The sequence below is a fragment of the Amblyomma maculatum genome, chromosome 9 (assembly GCF_055883805.1).
Source record: "Amblyomma maculatum isolate TAMU_Amacu chromosome 9, ASM5588380v1, whole genome shotgun sequence".
In the NCBI taxonomy this organism is placed as follows: domain Eukaryota; kingdom Metazoa; phylum Arthropoda; class Arachnida; order Ixodida; family Ixodidae; genus Amblyomma; species Amblyomma maculatum.
In genome coordinates, this window is record NC_139352.1 from 80549820 (window position 1) to 80568858 (window position 19039).

The 19039-nt window shown below is 45.2% G+C and overlaps 1 protein-coding gene across 1 annotated transcript in view; it reads right to left on the reverse strand.

Moving 5' to 3' along the window:
- Window positions 1-3689: 3689 nt before the first annotated feature.
- The window catches only part of LOC146179555 (uncharacterized), a 49845-nt gene continuing 34495 nt past the window's right edge, over window positions 3690-19039 (reverse strand). Inside the window, exons 5-6 of the mRNA XM_084579203.1 lie at window positions 12075-12215; window positions 3690-5577 (exon numbers count right to left, since the gene is read on the reverse strand). Coding sequence (XP_084435329.1) covers window positions 5485-5577; window positions 12075-12215 — 234 coding nt within the window. The 3' untranslated portion in view covers window positions 3690-5484. The remainder of the gene's footprint in view (window positions 5578-12074; window positions 12216-19039) is intronic.

Sequence of the window (19039 nt, forward strand, 5' to 3'; positions counted from 1 at the left end):
TGTCAACCGCTTCGGCATTAATTTCTTGTGGCGACCGTGTTATCCATATGACAGAAAGCGATTTTTCATCTGAAGTTTCTGAACGACATCATCCCCTCGTTGCCGCCGCTGATACTGTTCTGCCTCCTCAGTGCGAAAAACTGCTTACCGTTGTTTCTGACCACATCGCTGACGGGGACGTACTCATCGCACCATCTTATCGTCATCTTGAACGCGGTATCGCCTTCCCGTCTAGTCTTGTGAGGTTCTGCAACGGCTCAGCGACAGTAGCGGCCACTAACACTTCACGTGAATCCCTCGTGCTCCGAAAAGGAACTTCTCTCCCCTGCAAGGTGGATGTTCAACCTCTGTCCTTGATGGTGCTCACCGCCCCTCAGCCTCAGCACCGTGTTTCCACAGACGTCTCTCTTTCTGTTCTCACAAAGACTATTAATCCTAACCTCACGCCGAACCAACGCCAAGAACTGCTGACATTGCTTCGACAACACCAAGCCATTTTTGATGCCACTTCCCCACCACTGGGACGGACTAGTGTTGCGCACCATCGCATCATTACTGAAGGTAACTCTATCGTTCGCCGACGACCTTATCGGGTTTCCCTCTCTGAACGAAAGGTAATTGAAGAAAATGTAAATGACATGCTCCATCGCAATATTATTCGTCCCTCGACAAGTCCATGGTCCTCCCCAGTAGTGTTAGTTAAAAAAAAGGACGGCTCGGTACGCTTTTGTGTTGATTACCGCGCACTCAACAAAATTACCCGCAAAGATGTATACCCAATGCCAAGAATTGATGACGCCCTTGACTCTCTCCAAGGCGCCCAATATTTCTCGACTTTGGACCTCCGCTCGGGTTATTGGCAAATACCTATGCACGAGGACGATAAAGAAAAAACCGCTTTCGCAACTCCCGATGGCCTTTACGAATTTAATGTTATGCCTTTCGGACTTTGTAACGCACCAGCGACATTTGAAAGGATGATCGATACTGTGCTTCGTGGCCTAAAATGGAGAACCTGTTTATGCTACTTGGATGACATTGTCATCTTTTCGTCAACTTTTAACGACCATCTCACGCGCCTGAATGAGGTCCTCACGTGTCTCGCTTCAGCGGGCCTTCAGCTCAACACCAAGAAGTGCCACTTTGCACAGAAGGAAATTAAAATATTGGGACATCTAGTCAGCCATGACGGCATTCGTCCAGACCCTGAAAAAATTATCGCGGTCTTGAAATTTGCTCGTCCACAACGGACTACAGAATTGCGCAGTTTTCTCGGCCTGGCGTCTTATTTCCGGCGTTTTATAAAGCATTTTGCCAGTATTGCTGCTCCTCTCCATCAACTACTTAAAGCACGCAGCCCTTTCGTGTGGACTGAACAGTGCGAAGCTGCTTTTAATAACCTGAAGCACGCCCTCACATCAGACCCTGTTCTTGGCCACTTCAGTGACAGCGCTCCAACCATCCTGCACACTGATGCCAGTGGTATCGGTCTTGGCGCTGTACTTCTGCAGCGCGATGCAACTTCGCGTGAGAAAGTGATTGCCTTCGCCAGTCGGACTATGACTCCAGCTGAGAAAAACTACACTATTACAGAACAGGAGTGCCTTGCCGTCGTCTGGGCTGTCCAAAAGTTTCGCCCTTACCTATACGGTCGGCACTTCACAGTTGTGACCGATCACCATGCTCTTTGCTGGTTGTCTTCGCTCAAAAATTTGACAGGCCGACTTGGCCGTTGGATTCTACGCCTGCAAGAATACGATTTTGACGTCATTTATAAATCGGGTCGCCAACACCAAGACGCCGACGCTCTTTCTCGCTGTCCACTTTCGGAATCGGCTTGCTGTTTTTCTTCCCAATGCATTTCCACCTATGACCACAGCCGACCATCTCTTTCCCCGACGTATATCACAACAGTTTCATTTGACGACGCAGAGAACAAACACACTCTCCGCTCACAGCAATTAGCCGATGCCTACTGCCGTCCCATCATCGATCGCCTTATTGGCGCTTCGGACCCACCCAATGCTCGGCTTCGCCGACAACTTCGCAATTTCAAGCTCGAAGATGGCATCCTACTCCGCTTCGTGTATTGCACTGATGGAACTCGCTGGATACCAGTCGTGCCGCATGTGCTTCGTCAACGAATACTGGCGGCTCTCCACGATGACGCTACTGCAGGTCACCTTGGTATTGACAAAACCTACGACCGCGTGAAAAAACGATTCTTTTGGCCTGGCCTATCTTCCAGCGTTGCCAAATACGTCGCATCCTGTCCTCTATGCCAACGTCGCAAACGGCCGACTTCTTCACCCGCTGGCCTTCTACAACCCGTTCCTTGTCCCGCCACGCCATTCGACGTAGTCGGCATCGATTTATATGGTCCCCTACCTCTCTCCGAGGGGGGTAACCATTGGATTATAACAGCTGTCGACCACCTTACACGCTATGCTGAGACAGCACCTGTACCGACCGGTTCCGCTCAAGAAGTAGCAAATTTCTTTTGCAATCAATTGTATTGCGTCATGGCGCTCCTCGGGTGCTCTTAAGTGACCGCGGGACGGCCTTCTTATCGACAGTCGTTGCCGAAGTTCTTTACGCGTCATCCACCCTTCACAAGACAACCTCGAGCTACCATCCCCAGACTAACGGGCTGACTGAGCGATTTCACCGCACCTTATCGGATATGATCTCCATGTATATCACACCGGATCATCGAAATTGGGACACTATTCTACCATTCGTCACTTTCGCCTATAACACAGCAGTACAACGGACTACGGGTTATTCTCCATTTTTCCTCGTTTATGGCCGTCCTCCCACTACAATTCTCGACGCTTCCTTCTTCTCTACGCCCGACTACTCCACATCGGTACCTACCCAGTTCTTATCTCGTGTGGCCAGATGCCGCCATCTTGCCCGCCTCAACACAGCAGCGTGCCAGGAAGACCGCAAGAGCCGCTACGATTCTACGCATCGCGTGGTCTCTTATCGTCCCGGTGACGAAGTACTGCTTTATACTCCACTGCGCACCCCTGGCCTTAGTGACAAATTCCACCACCGCTACCTTGGTCCCTACAAGATCATCAGCCAAACTTCTCCAGTTAACTACAAAGTCGCGCCTGTTGATCCCCCAGCCGATCGACGCCACCAAGGAACTGAAATTGTCCATGTCTCTCGCTTGAAACCGTTTGTGCGCCGCGGTACATCGGTTAGTTAGGAGCGGCCAGGCTGGCCGCTTCCGACCCCCCGGGCAGATTGTGTGAGCCTTCTGTGGACCTTCTTTCATTTGTACATGCCATCATCATCTTCTTTCATTTGTACATACCATCATCATCGTCCCGCGGCGCCGGCTCTGGCGCGTGCCTGGGTTGGTGACCGGATTAAAACGCTGGACAAGGCTTCGCTGTCCTTGCCGCCACGACCTCGCCGTCTTGACCTAGCCTTCTTCCACAATATTTCACCCATTTCCTCCATTCTGACTAAGGTTAAGGATGTGGCAAACCCATTCTTGCACAATATGGGTATCTGGACTAACCTTAGTCTAAATCCTAAACATGCCGAGGTTATTTTTTCAAACCTTCAGCTAAATGTATGTGCAAGAGCCCATGTTTGCTACATACACTGCGAGGAAGAGACCAGGACCAGCAAGCAACATTTGTTTACACGCAGAAATCTATGCGCATCAGAGGAAATGTTGAAAGCAATGATGTTTATTGAACACAATTCAAAGAAAAGCTACACAAGTGTGGCCACTCAGGAAGACGCATACAATACCATACACGTCAAGAAGGCTTGTGAACTGGCACAATTACAAACTCTCAGATAAAAAGCTATAAAAGCTGTACTTTGCGAGAAAGTGTGAAATGCAGAAACGAGAGAAAACTTTGATGCTTTTTTTTCCAAGAAGACAGTGCTGGCTCCACAGTGTTTTGCATGAAACTCCGCAGCTAGATGGAGAGAGCGCGAGAGCAACTTACACATGCAGGGACAAACACTGCGTCTCACAAGAAAACACCAGGGCCTGTCAGACTGTCAGAGAAGAAAAAATGTTCACACCAGCCACCCGACAGAAGCTTGTTCGTTTTTCCTTTGAGATATCGAGTACAGGACACAATCGTACAGGTCAACACACTTTACACACAATAGTGACTCAAGAGTTGCGACGAAAACCTTGAGACAAAACTTTGGTTCGATGAGCCATAACCTGAAACCACCATGGCGCCTGCAGAAAGTTTGGTCGAGTCAAGAGAGAGGGACCATGAGCTTTGCTTTATATTCACTAACTGCTCTACAGAAATTCCCCAAGCTCTGTGAAGGACGAGCCTTAAGCTACCCAGAACGATATGGAGGACCCATCCTTGTCTCGATTATTACATGCCTAGATAAGTTATACTTTACAACACTCCAATGTGCTGCCTGGAACAGTCGAATAACTTGTGCAAGGGGCTACTCTATGTTAAACGCTCGCACACAGCAAATCGTTTCTTACATACTGCTGCCCTCAAAGTACATCAGGCAAGAAAACAAATTTAAGCCTAGCAAGGGCTTGTTTTGATCACATTTCTTTCCTTGCAGGTTAGACAGATGCGATGATAAGGCTAACCCATTGAAGTAAATGAAACTCTTGTGCAAAAATGCAAGTGGGACCCAGAAAAGCAAGCTTGGTCCAGTCTGCAAAAAGTGGTCAGCACTTAAGGCAACAAGGCAGGCTACATGTATGGCACAGGCTCTGACAAGAAAGATACAGCGAACTTCGGCAGACCAGCACAGAGCTACGAGCACAGAGAGCGCACTTATATAAAGGTCACACAATATACCTCGCAGATATTTTTTTAACACACCAGCATGCCTCACACACTTTCGTCATACCAGAGCTGTGCAGAGCATTACTGAGCAGAAACCTCCCTGCACCTTTAGCTGAAAGTGCATCCAGCTTGGCCTGGCAACTACAAGATCGCCATCATGTCAACTGGCAATGCTCCTAAAAGGATCGGAACTAGCAGCCGCCAAAAGCCGCATCCATTACACACACGAGGTTTGGTGTGCTTTGAAAGCAGTCAGTGAAACCACTGCATGACAAGTTCACAAAATACACTCAACTGTAAGACTTCTATGTGCTAGGCAGCATAAATGAAGTGAAAAAATAAGGCAGTGTCACTATCGCACAAGGCCATTCCTCCTCGAACCCCAAGATGTGCAGTGGCATCTGAACCGCGACCTCATCAAAAAAAAAAAAAAATCAATGGTTAGAAGGCTAAACAAAAGAAAAAAAAATGTCAAAGAAAAAAGTTTACCCCACCTGCACTGAGATGGGGGGCAGACAAAAAAGTGCTCAAACAAGTATTAAAATGAGGGGAGCTTACACTGTTTTTTTTCCAAAGAACATCTACAACACAATAAACTTAAACTGAACGAGCAAACAAGTAGAAACAGACAGAGGATGAAAAAAAAAACTAGGCAGGAATGAGGGCAGCCTGGAAGAAGTTAGCCCGATGCGGCCGTTTCTTCACTGTTCTGCGGGGAGGTGCCCTCCAGAGTCTGGCTCTTGTGCTGGCGAACTTCCTCAGCATGCTTCTCCTGGAGAAAAGGTAAAGCACACACGGGATAAAATGCACGGCCACCAGATTTCGACAAGCTTCTCACACACACACACACACACACACACACACACACACACACACACACACACACGAAGACTAACTGCCAGAAATTTGGAGACAGCTACATGCAGCGCCGCGTACAGTCGCCACCACCATCAAGTGCAGCGCACTGTGCAGAGAGCACCCCATAAATACATGGTTTCAGTGAGTGGTATCACTCCCCCTTTCTCCATTTCTCCTTCATGCAGCTCAGAACCGGAAAATGCATCCGTAACAGCTGTAGCTGTATATATAAAATGCCTCTGCACCGCAACTTCACTGGAACAGAGGACCGTATTAGCCTGTCACCATTTACTGCTTCTCACGGCCAGTGTTGCCACAGGAACCAGAACTCAGGCTACAAGTTGCCTAATGTAGCCCAGTCAGCACTGTGCCAGAATAGGAAAATGGCATTCCAACGCAACCGTATCCTTGCACAACGGCGGAGTGAGCCGCAAAACCCAAACATGGTGATCAAACGCATCGCTGCTGGGAAGTCCTTTGCACAGTGGGAACAGCTTGACATACTCACTATGGATCAAATGAGGGCTGCACTGCGATATGAAACAGGGTCCAACCAAAGTTCAAGTCCTAACAAGGTTCTAGTCAAAGCGGCCCTGTAAAATTTTCAGGCAGTGGCTACTGCCGCTCTTCAGAGGCGCTTGCTTGGCGCTGTCCCCAGGTCAGGGGTGGAAACAGGCTCAAGAATTTTGGAGCCGCTCAGGGAGCAGTAGTAAAGCCATTCTGGAGCAGCTTTGCAGAAATAAAATGAGAGTTTTTGAGCACTCGAATTATGTTTTGGAGCATGTTTACAGGCTCAAGCCCTTTTAAGGGGAGACACAGGTCTTAGAAAGCTCGAAAATGGTCATCGTTTATCCTTTCGAACACCTGCACTCAAATTATTAACGTGAATTAAATCAGGAAATGTGACAAAATCAGCTTTCAAAGCATCACGGCAACCATGAACTGACTCAATGACGATATAAATAGCACAACTCCACATGGCAGGTCTTTGGCTACAGCTACACTTTAATTGGAACTAAATAACATCTAGAGAAATTGTGAATGACCCATAAAAAATTACCTAATTAGGCATCAGTTGTGTTTCAAAAGTATGAGAACTAATTGAGATGCAGTGAAACAAATTATATTTTTGATAACAGCAGGAAGGAATACATATACACACTGAATTTTGTTACAATATCTCTAATAAAAAATTTTGCTTTAAGACCAGTGTCTCCTTAATAAAGGCAATTTTTGCTCCCTGGCATAAAAAAATCCAATCTGATTACTTCTTATTCAACGTTCATTGCTTTGTTGACTTTGCACACATTTCTGACAAGACGAAAGCCAAAACGTGTACAGACCTTTAAAATAACAAAACTGACCTGAGCACCAATTCAGAACAGACCTGAGCACCAATTCAGAACAGGCCTGAGCACCAATTCAGAACAGGCTAGCAACACATGGAATGCTTGCTTTTACACTTCACAACTGAACATCGCTTAATTGAAAGCTTTTCACTATTTTAACTTGATAGGTTTAGAGGTGGAGTCGACCACTTTGATGCACTCAAGCACAGCCACCCTAGTTTGGAGTTCTGGGCAATGGTAATACCCTTGTTCTTTACTTCGCGACCTGATGCCAGTGGCTGCTCGCATTATCGCTTGAGCTACACTGGGGCTTCTGTAATTTCAACATACTGGCAATAGGCCCTGTATGACTTTCTAAGTGAGAACACGGTTAATGAGTGGCATCTAAGTGGAATCACCTCCAAAGTGATTCGGCGTCTCTCATAGCCTCAGTCGCTTTGGGACAACAAACCAAACCATAGCAATTCAAATATGTTTGTCTGGCATAGGCATGACAGGGGCAATGGTGAATTATCTGCTTGTTTTCACAGCAGAACCACGAGACCTCGTGTAGTTCTTTGCAGCCAGACAAGTCTCCCAACACTCGCCATGTCTTGCTTCTCTCACCACCGGCGATTTAAGAGGCTGAGAGAAAGTGCTATGTCATGTTCACAGCACACTTATTTTGAAATAAATTCCAACCAATTACTTCATTTTAAATTTTATTATTAAATTTTAATTATTTATATTTTATATATTTTGATTATATATATTTTTATATTTTAATCATTAAATTTTTAAGATATATTATGCCCGATGCTATTCTAGTTTATGAAAACTTTACATTAGGCTAAGTGTGAGATGAGTTATACTGGTGCCACCAATGTGCTGCCGTCATTTTGACTACGGTGACCCATATACCGTGTATGTACAACACATGCCATCGCCCTGCTGTGTTTGACAGTCACTGAATGTATCGAATCATTTTTTGTAGGCAATACAATTAACGACCTACTGAGCGGCAAGACTGTGTTCCACTAAATTTGATGCCAAAAATTTGATGCACATCATCCCAATGGAAAGGAAGCGCGAACATCGATGACTGCAAACCTTGCAAGTAGTTTTGACTTCATTCCAATAACTCCCATTACTAAAAAGCGGCTGTAAATTCGCCAAAAGAAACATCCGAAGCAGCCAGAAAGTAGCAGAGAGTGAAACAAATTTTCATCGCAGACAGGGTCCTAAAGTAGCAAACTTTGAACAAAAGCAGCCGCCAATGACAACCCCTACTCAAAAAGCCCGCAGTATTGCTTTGGCACATGAAAATCCAATAGGGACCGAGTGCCCGTTGTATGGTGCCACCGTTGCCTTAGCGAAACAGCGCTGCCCGTGGCAAGAAACGCGACAGCGGAATGAAGAGGTGGAGGACCTGGTTGCGTCCAGCGAGACGTCCCCGAGCATGGCTCTAGAAGTACTTATTTACATGGATGTTTTTTTCTATGAGGCAAACTTGAAAAAAGGGAAGAGGTATCCCCCAGCAGGGAGTACTAGTTTTTAAAACTAACAGGCGCATGGTAGTAGAATCTCGATGATACAATTACGGCTGGTATGAATTTCGGGATACTAATCGAAAATTGCCTCGCCGGCTGTTCCCAGGAGGCCTGTGACGCTGGCTGCCCCTGCAGTAGTTCACCTTGGTAGTTCTCCGTTCGCCGCTTCTTTCCGTCGTTCGCTGTGACGTGAAGTGACCAAATGTTAAAAAGACGCAAGCGTTCGCTGCTGCCGAAATGTTGCAGAAGCGTAAAACCCTTTCTTTTAAAGAAAAGAAACGTGAAGCAAACGTGAAGCAGGCTAAAACAGCGACCCATGTCAAGCTGGAAGAGATTCTGCCGACTTGGTTTCGCGAAGTGACAGCGGCCGGCGTCAATGTGGACGGCAAGGTGCTACGTGAAAAAGTCGACACCATCGCGCTTTTGCTTGGAACTGAAAATTTCCAAGCGTCTGGGGGATGGCTGCACCGGTTTAAGGAGCGGCACGGACTTGTCTACCGGGTCGTCTCAGGTGAAGGCAAGAAAATGGACCAGTCAGCTGTAGATGAGGGGCTAAACATGCTGCCGGCGCTGATTTCGGAATACGCGCCACGAGACATATTTAATGCCGACGAGGCGGGCCTCTTTTTCAACCTTGAAAAGAAGTTTGTGCGTAACAAGCCAGGCATGCCAGGGCGGCCAGAAAAACAAGGAGAGTAACCGTACTCTTTTGCTGCAACTCGGATGGATCCGAGAAACTCCAGCTTACAGTCATCAGTAAGTCTAAGAAACAGGGGTGTTTCCGATCGGCGGAGTGTTTGCCTGTCTTTTACAAAGGTAACCGAAAGGCGTGGATGACTGGGAGATTTTTTCCGCGAGTTCTTGACAAGCGTTGATCGGAAAATGGCATCAAGAAACCGGAAAATTTTGCTTTTCGTGGACCAGTGCTCTGCCCACCCAAAGGAAATGACATTCAATAATGTGAAAGTCAGGTTCCTACCGGCGAACACTACCAGCCATCTTCAGCCACTGGACGCTGGGATAATTAGAAATGTGAAACATCATTTCAAAGGACTTCTAGTGAGGCATCTGCTGGCGAAAATTGACCGTAAAGAAGCAAACTTGCGGATCAGCCTCTTAGATGCTTTGCACTTTCTAGCCATGTCGTGGGATAGTGCAACTTCAGACACAATCTCGAACTGTTTTAGAAAGTGCGGATTTGCCATCGGACTTGATGCGGCTTCGGCAGGAGATTGTCAAGAGCCAGATGAAGGCCTCACGATTGATGCCTGGGACAATCTGGAAACTGAAGCTTCGGCTCGGGACTTCGTTACCGCGGACGACAACGTCGTGACCTGTGGGCTGAGGTCTATTGAAGCCTTGGTCAACGAAGCGAATGAGTGCGAAAATGAGCCTGACAGCGATGGTGACGCTGACGACGAGTGTGATCAGCCGCGGTCAACGGCAGATACTCTTCACGCTTTGGACGTTCTGCGCCACACCGTAAGTGCCGGCAGCGTGAGCGATGAAACCGCAGCACGGTTTTATGCCTTTCAGGCGGAGCTTGTTTATGCCTTTCAGGCGGAGCTTGTCCGCGACATCAACAGCAAAAAAAGTGCAGACAAGCATTACGGACTTTTTCGGCCGCAAGTAGTTCGCCATAATAAAGTTTGGTTCATTTTGAATTCATTCCCATGTGGAAGTTGACTTGTTTTGGATAATACGAATTCAAGATGATACGAATATTTTGCGTGCTCCCTTGGAATTCTTATCATCGAGATTCTACTGTATTTCATCGCTGGGAAATGTGTGCGTGACTCGCCATGTGCTAGGAATGCCGCCGTTAGGCGCTTATGAAGAAGACTTCCGACGACACAACCTGTGCTGCATTTTGATTTTATTTCCATTCTTAGTGGAAACCGCCAAAGATCAAACACCATCGGACCATGAAGTAATAACGCTTTACATAGTCTAGCGTTTGACGGAACACGGTCTGGTCAGGTTGAAGCATTTTTACAACACAATAAAAGTTTGGTCACTGACCAATATAGGCAATCTTGGCAACCGAAAGAAAGACATCAGCAAGACTACATTTGGAATCCCTAATCATCCAGACAACAGCCAACACGCTGCACAAGAATCAGAGCACTCTTCATAATATCTACGGAAAATGATTACAGAGCATATTGAGGCCTATATAAGCTTTCCCTTCTTCCGTGACAGTCCTACTGTGAACAAAGGCATCGTATGGGACACGAAACGTAATTTGCATTTTTCAACTTTTTCAGTGGCCCAACCTTCATTGCTGTGTTGTATTAATGACGCTTTAGGAGTGCTGGTTGTAATGATCTCAGGTTTTTCATGAACGGAGAAAAATGCACGGGCTGGAAATGCAAAGAAAAAACCAAGGCAGAAGTAGAATTACACCTTTGGCAGGAAATGCAAAGGAACAAATTTAGTGAAAGGCGAGGGTTGGACCACGCAGTCTTCAGATGTGTGATGAACCAACGTTATGAGGAGGTACCACATCATTCTTCCAATTCAATGCATTTACACCAACTATCAGTCATCCATGTAGTACTCTACATGAAACCTTCATTAAGTGATAACACGCAAGCACTGCAACGGCATGCATTGCAAGAGAGCAGACCTGGCACACTGGTGCCTGTTAGCATAGTGGCAAGATGCAATGCTGCACTTAAGTACTGCGATCTATGAGTGCAGCGACTCTCGATAAATGTCAACGAATTTCTTTTATGGATACACTCGTACTACCTCAAATGCACCCCTTCAGTGTGCTGGCAACCAACCCACGAGAAAAGCGCTGGCTGTTTTATGTGACCAGAGCAAGAGCATGCATATTAAGGGGGGATGCTGCACTTGGCAGGCAAATTTCTTATTCATGAATATATCTGAGCCAAATTTTCATGTTTTATGCATCCTAATATGCCGATTCCAAAAGCGCAATTACTTTTGTCACAGAACAAGTAGTTTCTGAAATACTGCAAAGAACTGTAAAATCTGGGTTCCTGTTTGGAGAAAAGTTAGCATCTGAACAGAAATCCCCAGCCCAATTGTTAGAATATGAAAACAATTTAGAATGGTTAATGGGTGTAATAAGGTACAAGTCGATTTTCTAGGTCAATTTGAACTCAAGTTAGAGCTCAATGTTGCTAAAAAAAGTTCCATCACTGGATGTCAAACACGACCCATTTCAAAAGATTTCTAAATAAATACTGCATTAAAAATGGGCATATTATTATCGATTACTGCATGCATTTATCTTTCCTGCAAGGAAAGAATTACATTGATAGCTGAAATAGGACAGATGCTATTTTCCCATCAAATTCGTAAATGTTTCAGAACTGTTTTGAGAAATCAAGTAAAACATGTTAAACACACGCTCAGTGCGATGAGAGTACAGCAAAGGCACCGAGAGTTGGAGTTCAGTCACTGTACCCATACAACAAAAAAACCCTCGAAGGGTGGAAACAATATTACAACACGAGTATGTACCACTTTCAATCGAAAACAGAGCGGTCTGGTTCACTGACCTTTTCCTGAAGCTTTGTCTGCAGCTCGCGGTAGATGGCAGCCCGATTCTCCTGGGCAGTGTCCAGCTTCTTCTGGATCTTCTCCCGCTTCTCATCCACGAGATCCTCCAACTGCTTCCGCACATCGGCAATGTGCTTATCCTGCACGGGTGTGCAAGTATTATTACAGGAATTTGAGCAAAAGAAGGGGAAAAAACAAACTTGGAAACTAGGGTTCAATTCCCTCAAGTTGCACATGCGAAGTTGGGGACAGCACAGTGGAGGGCACCAGACTAACTTAGACCACCCGAGGAATTGAGACCCCATATGCATGCGTCGAGCACATTACCACTTTTTGAATTTCCCCCATGTCAAAATAAGACTGTCACAGCCAGTTAATAGCATTTATGCTAAGTTTTTTTGCTTTTATCAGTACATGTAATATGCAGGCCCATTTATTTATTTCCTTGAGAAGATTGCCTGTATCCATGCACTCGTATGTTTTGGACCCAAACCAGCCCCTGGCTACGGGTCCAAGCATTGTTTCGTAAACTCCTTGTGTGCATAGTGATAATAAAACTCCAACTGATTGAGTGAAAGACCAATGACCTTAAGGCAAGCAGTCCAATGCAAAATCCACTGAGGTACTGCAACGGGCAGTAAGGGGGGAAAAGGCAACAAATCAAATAAAATTTATTTTCCAACAAGTGGATGGTCGCCTGGGCTGAAACCCGTACAAACAGCTTGACAAAGGCCCAGGAAGCCTGTACACAGCATAGCAGGAGCTAACAGCAAATTGCAGAAGTTCATTACGACCAATACGACCAAGACATCCAAAAGTGTTATACAATGCATACGTCACTACAGCACGATATGAAAACAAAACAAAGTTGATCAATAATAAAATCAATAAAAAAAGCTTAACAAGACGGAAAGTTTGTAAAGGCGAGTATAATATTTAATGTAAGAACACATGTATGAATAGATTATTTGCACGAAGTAGGTCTTTACCTGCTTAGGACTAAAACCAACAGTGTCTATAGTATATTGGTTGAGAAAAACGGATTACCAGCCCAGGATTGTAGTTAGTAGTCTGTTCTAAAATGTGGTAGACACCACGTGTCAGTGCGTCTAGTGTTTACTATTGTAGTGCGGTGTTCAAGAGATGCAAGTTTTACCAAGAAATTACCCATTCTCGTCGAACCGAAATAAGTTAACTGTAAAAAGCGATATTCATAAATATCACACTCAAAGGACAATGTCAGTGAAAACACCCAACAGGTCTGATTTTTGGAGAGTAAAGGTAATATTCACTATTCAAGTAAAAATTTCATTCACCCCTTAAGCTCTGCCAAGTTTTGATGAAGGCAAAAGGAGAAAATACACCCATGTGCTATGTGCACCAACTCTGCATATGGCAATTCTAACAGCACGTGTCACTTCAAAGTCTGCAATTTATACATTTGTGGTTTTGCTTGCCTAATGCAGTTCAACTACCCAAACTGACTATCCAAACTGACTGATTGCTGGTACAGGTTGGACTTTTCAGTTAAAACAAATAAAAATATGCAGAAATTCTTTTTCAAAGTAATGTTTGAACTAAGGCGTGTGCTAATATTCAGGACTTGCAATACAAATCTAATATGTTTGTTACTTGAATCGTATTCATGTTCGAAAAACTGATATTCGGAATGTTCGAATTCACCGCAGTTTCACGGCACTGCATACTTCACTGCAATGCTTCATATGAACTGTAGTAAAGCATCTTGAAAACGCGAACATATCTCGCTTGAGAAGAAAGCCTTCCCGACAGTGTGTGCAATGCGAATGAAGCACATGACGAAGCGCATGACGAAACTGGAGAAAAAAAAAACCTTCGCCCTTACATCGCTTTCACCTCAGAAGCAGAAAACCATTGTGCAGGTGTTTGTTCACAAGACAAAATTACCGTAATGGAAATGGTTTTCAGCGTTTTGTTCACGCCAATTCGATAATTTGAGCTTCAAGTTGATTTGGATATTTTCTTCAGGTCCTTTGAAGGTTAAATTAATGACAGTTTACTACATATTCATCAGCCATATGACAGGACCACCTAGTTTCATGCATGTCCTTCGTGTACAAAAAAAAGGTATACGGAGTCCTGTATAAAATTTACGCTGGATTATCTGTAGGGTATACACTTCAGTGCAATTCTAGTTCAGTTTCGTTTGCGAATACCATGTGAATTCAGAAATAAACAAGATGAACAATGTTTTCATTTTTTTTCAACTTTTTTTTCACTGATCATGTATTCGTTCAACATTTGAAGGCATTTTTTCCCTCACATTCGTATTATATCCATATTCGAAAAATTCAATATTCTCAGCACACCCCTGGTCTGAGCCTAAGAAGGTCAGCATCCTTGGCATGAAGACGTAACTATAGGCTGCCCACTGAGCATGAATTATGTATAGGTTACCTTTATTTAATATCCAAAATAAATGAAGAAAGGAAGCCAAGGGAATGATGTGACAGTAGAACTGTTTGCTCACTCACCAGTTTAGTGCAGTTGGTACGTTAAGTACGAGTTTACCAACTGCATACAAATGCCGACATGAGACTGTAGGTTAAAGGGCCAGTAGAAGCGCTCGAAATAGGCGCTGAAAACTCTTATTTGTTATATTGAGTCAAAATACGGAACTGCAGAAGGTGCTGTCTGTGAGAAGGTTATCTCTACCTCCCAGAGTAAACGGCAATGGCAGGCGGTGCCGCGTTTTCGAGCGACAATCTCGCAACTTTACGAAGTCCGTGGCTCAATAAAATGGGCTTTTTACTAACTCTGTGTTCGAATTCCGACTCGATTTTTCGGGGAATTGTAGCTAAATGCCTAAGGAATGCCCAAGAAACTACAAAGTGAAAAATTTCACAAAAAAACTCCTTTTTCAACGCGCATCTCAAAAGAAAGTTTTCCGAGTAATTTTTCAGTTTTGAGTTTTTGCCTGTAAAATTATCTTGGAACATTTAGCTACAACTTTCTAAAAGATCAAGGCAAAATTCGATCGTGAAGTTAGTAAAAAGTCCATTTTATTCAACCACGGTGGCTCGAGAAAGTGCTATTTTTCGCGCAAATCGTCAATTTTCGTGCGCCTATACCTCGAGAACGCCGTGTCGCCCGCCATTGCCGTTAGCTGGGAGAGGTTGAGCAAGCCTTTCTCTTGTACATAGCATCTCTCGCAGTTTCGTATCTCGGCTGCAAATAATAAAAAATACGTTTTCCGCGCACGCTTCAAGCGTCCCTACTGGACCTTTTAAATCATGTGGTGCTCTAGAGAGGCCGCCATTGGCCTGGACTGATGCGACGCTGTGGTGAAGCCTACCCCCTGCTTTCGTTTTGTGCAGCGTCTAGATCGCGCTACATGTGCTCTGCTAGTTCTTTTTAGCAGCCTTTTAGCATATGTTGAGTTCGCGATGAACGACAGGCAGAAGCGCAACTTCCGAGCTCGAAAGTCTCTGTCGAAGAACCCGTACCGAGGACGCCGTCGCGGACCTCACCGGAAAACTGCAGCGGGAGACGCAAGCTAGTGCTAACCAGGCCAACGTGCACTCGGACGAGATCGATGCCGCGGTGAACTTTTTGAGCGTCTCGGAGGTGAAGATTGGACTCTTCAAGGAAGATAGGGCAGCATGCGGTCATCGATATTCTACGAGTGCTGCGATATGCGAGATTAGCACGCTTACGGTGCTGGTAATGGTGCTGCTTGCCCTACGTGCCGCACCTGTACCCTTGCCATACGCGACCCGGTGGAAAAGCGAAAGGGGCTTTCAGCTTTTCTTGAGCTGCACTGTGAAAGTAGCGAGTGCCCAGCATCAGTGCTTTCTGCTGTGCACACCTTGAGCAGTGTTGTGCTCTGTGGACTTGCAGATAGCGCCAGTGGAAATCGGGACTATCAGAGTGAAAGCTCTCGCGACAGCTTCGCCGTCAACGTGAAGGTGGTGGTGGGTGCACGCGCGATTAGCATCGGACACGAACAGCTGTCGCGATTTTATGCAATTCTTGACCTGCCGAACCCATTACACCACAAGAACTTTGCTGTGATCGGCAAGAAAGTTCATGGTGCGGCCATGAAAGCAGTGGCAAGAAGTTTCATGTGCTTTTGTTGTGTTTATGAAAAAATACAGATGTTTGAAACTTTCAAATGCAATTTTCTCCATTCGTAGTTTTCAGCATATTTTACATCTTGTGCAACAAGTTTTCAGTACTTTCAGTAGTCTGATTTGGATGAAATTTTGCACACAGCCTCTTCAAAGTGTGTAGAATGTTGTTATCTACCTGGTTATAAAAAATCTCTGCAACTTTTTTTGAAAAAAATTCAGAATGTTGACACATGGTGCCCAAAATATACACATTGGTGTTCCTGAATTTTTTTTACAATTAGAGGATAAAATGAATAAATTTCAAGTAGCTTTCGACATACTATATTACCAAAGCAACACCAAAGCAACAGAATGAGCTATTGCAAGCTGGTCTAAACATGCATTTCATTATCAAAAAAGTGTGCACAAAAGGCCCTATATTGTGCTTTTGCAGACACTTCTACACAAAAGATATGTAGAAAGTAAAACCATTTAGAATCAGCATTAAAAACTCTATAAATGGCCAATGTTTCATAACCTTAGGTTCAATATTAAAGGGACACTAAAGACAGCCAAAGATGGTATGAAAATCTAATAAACTACATTTGGTGACACTGTCGCCGCATATCCGGCAGCAAAAAAATCGAATAATTGCTGAGATATTGCGGCCGGCGCGGTCCGCGGCGTCGCATCCCTCAAGGGCCAACATGGCAACAGCGTACTCGCAATGACGGCCTCAGCCGAAATAAATAAAACGATGAAGAGAGTAATTTACCGAGCGATGGGCCCATAAAGGAAGAAAAAAAAAACAGAGCGCTTGTAATGCACAATACTTTACATGTTTCTCAAGCTTTTGCGCTCCTTCTTGCACTGTGTATAAACAAACCGAGCCCTCGGTCATCGCAACGCTTCCTGACATGTTTACATACAAATAAGATTTAGTTACCAGCAAAATAGCGTCCTCACTGCTACGCTTGTCAGTTTTGAAGCTTCGTCGCACTTTTTTCCTTCAAGGTTTGTGCTACAGCTCCGTGTTCAGCGAAAATTACGTCCACGGTAGCAGAACATGACCGAAGTGCCGGCGCCACTACATTTGCCAGCGCTGTGAAATTTCACATGTTAAAATGGATCCAGTGCACAATATAGTGCGCATAGGCATCCAGAACATTAGTTGCAAGGCGTGAGAGCAGGCAGCATGCGCCGATGATCAAGAAGTTGTAATTTTTAGACCGGCAGCAGAAACACTTTATTTTAAATGGGGCCATGACATAAAAACTTGAAATATTTCCAAGGTTCCTGTGGCGCGGCGTAGCCGAGCGGTTAGCGCCGAACGTTACGGAGCAAGCAGTAGCGAGTTCGAGTGTTACCGCTACTGGCGGTTTTCTTTTTTTTTTTACCAATCGATTTTTTTTAACCTTTTGTAATGTATTTTGTAATGTAGAGGGTGCAGCGGTGGCGTAGCGGTAAAACATCCACCTCGCATGCAAGAGGACCGGGGTTCAAATCCCGGTGTCGCGCAATTCTCCACCGGATGAAAAAAAAAAAATCCGCGTGTCGATGGAATTGCATAAACAGGTTTGGGGTGCGACCTGATGCCGGTGAACACCTCCGGCAACGCACTCCCTCACCAGAACAGGAGCTCGCCACCCTGGTGCAGTAATTGGCCGCAACCTCCTATGATAAGCTCCATAAAACCCCGGCCCTCAGTCACCAGCAGCTGCGGAACAACTGACCACGGCGGCGGTCAGACCTGTGACGCAGCAGGGGGTGCTAAGAAAGCCTGGCCCCGCTGGACAGGCCGCCATTGGAAACTGACCCTGGCAACGTTTAATGCTAGAACCCTAGCTAGTGAAGCTAGTTTAGCAGTGCTGTTAGAGGAACTAGAGGGCATGAATTGGGATGCCATAGGGCTTAGTGAGGTTAGGAGGCCGAATGAGGCATATACTATACTGAAGGATGGGCATGTACTGTGTTATCGAGGTTTACCAGAGAGGCGACAACTAGGAGTAGGTTTCCTTGTCAATAAGTATATAGCGGGTAATATAGATGAATGCTATAGTATTAATGAGAGGGTTGCAGGCATCGTAATTAGGCTTAATAAGCGGTATAAACTGAAGGTTGTACAGGCCTATGCACCTACATGTAGTTATGATGACCAGGCAGTTGAAAGCTTCTACGAAGATGTAGAATCGGCAATGCGAAAAGTAAAGACGCAGTATACTGTACTAATGGGCGACTTCAATGCCAAGGTAGGGAAAAAACAGGCAGGAGACCAGGCAGTAGGCGACTATGGCATTGGTTCTAGGAATAGCAGTGGGGAGTTACTAGTTGAGTTTGCAGAGCGCAATAACTTACGAATCATGAATACCTTCTTCAGCAAACGGAAGAACCGGAAATGGAAATGGCAAAGTCCTAACGGGGAGACTAAAAACGAAATCGACTTCATAATGTGTTCAACCCCCGCCATTATTCAAGATGTAGAGGTAATCGGGAAAGTGCGATGCAGTGACCACAGGATGGTGAGGTCCCGAATTAGCCTAAATCTGAAGAAGGAACGCAACACATTAGTGAGAAAGAAACCCATCAACGGATTAGCGGTGAGGGGGGGGGCAGAAGAGTTCAGGATCTCGCTACAGAATAGGTATTCAGCTCTAACTAAGGATGGCGACATTACCCTAGAGGCAAGGAACAATAATTTCAGAAATATCATTACTGAGTGCGCGGTAGAAGTAGGCGGTAGGATAGTTAGGATACCAGTAAGCTGTCTAAGGAGACGAGAGATTTGATTAAGGAACGCCAGAGTATGAAAACTTCCAATCAAACAGACCAGACCGAATTGGCAGAGATATCAAAGCTAATCAATAAGCGCAAGG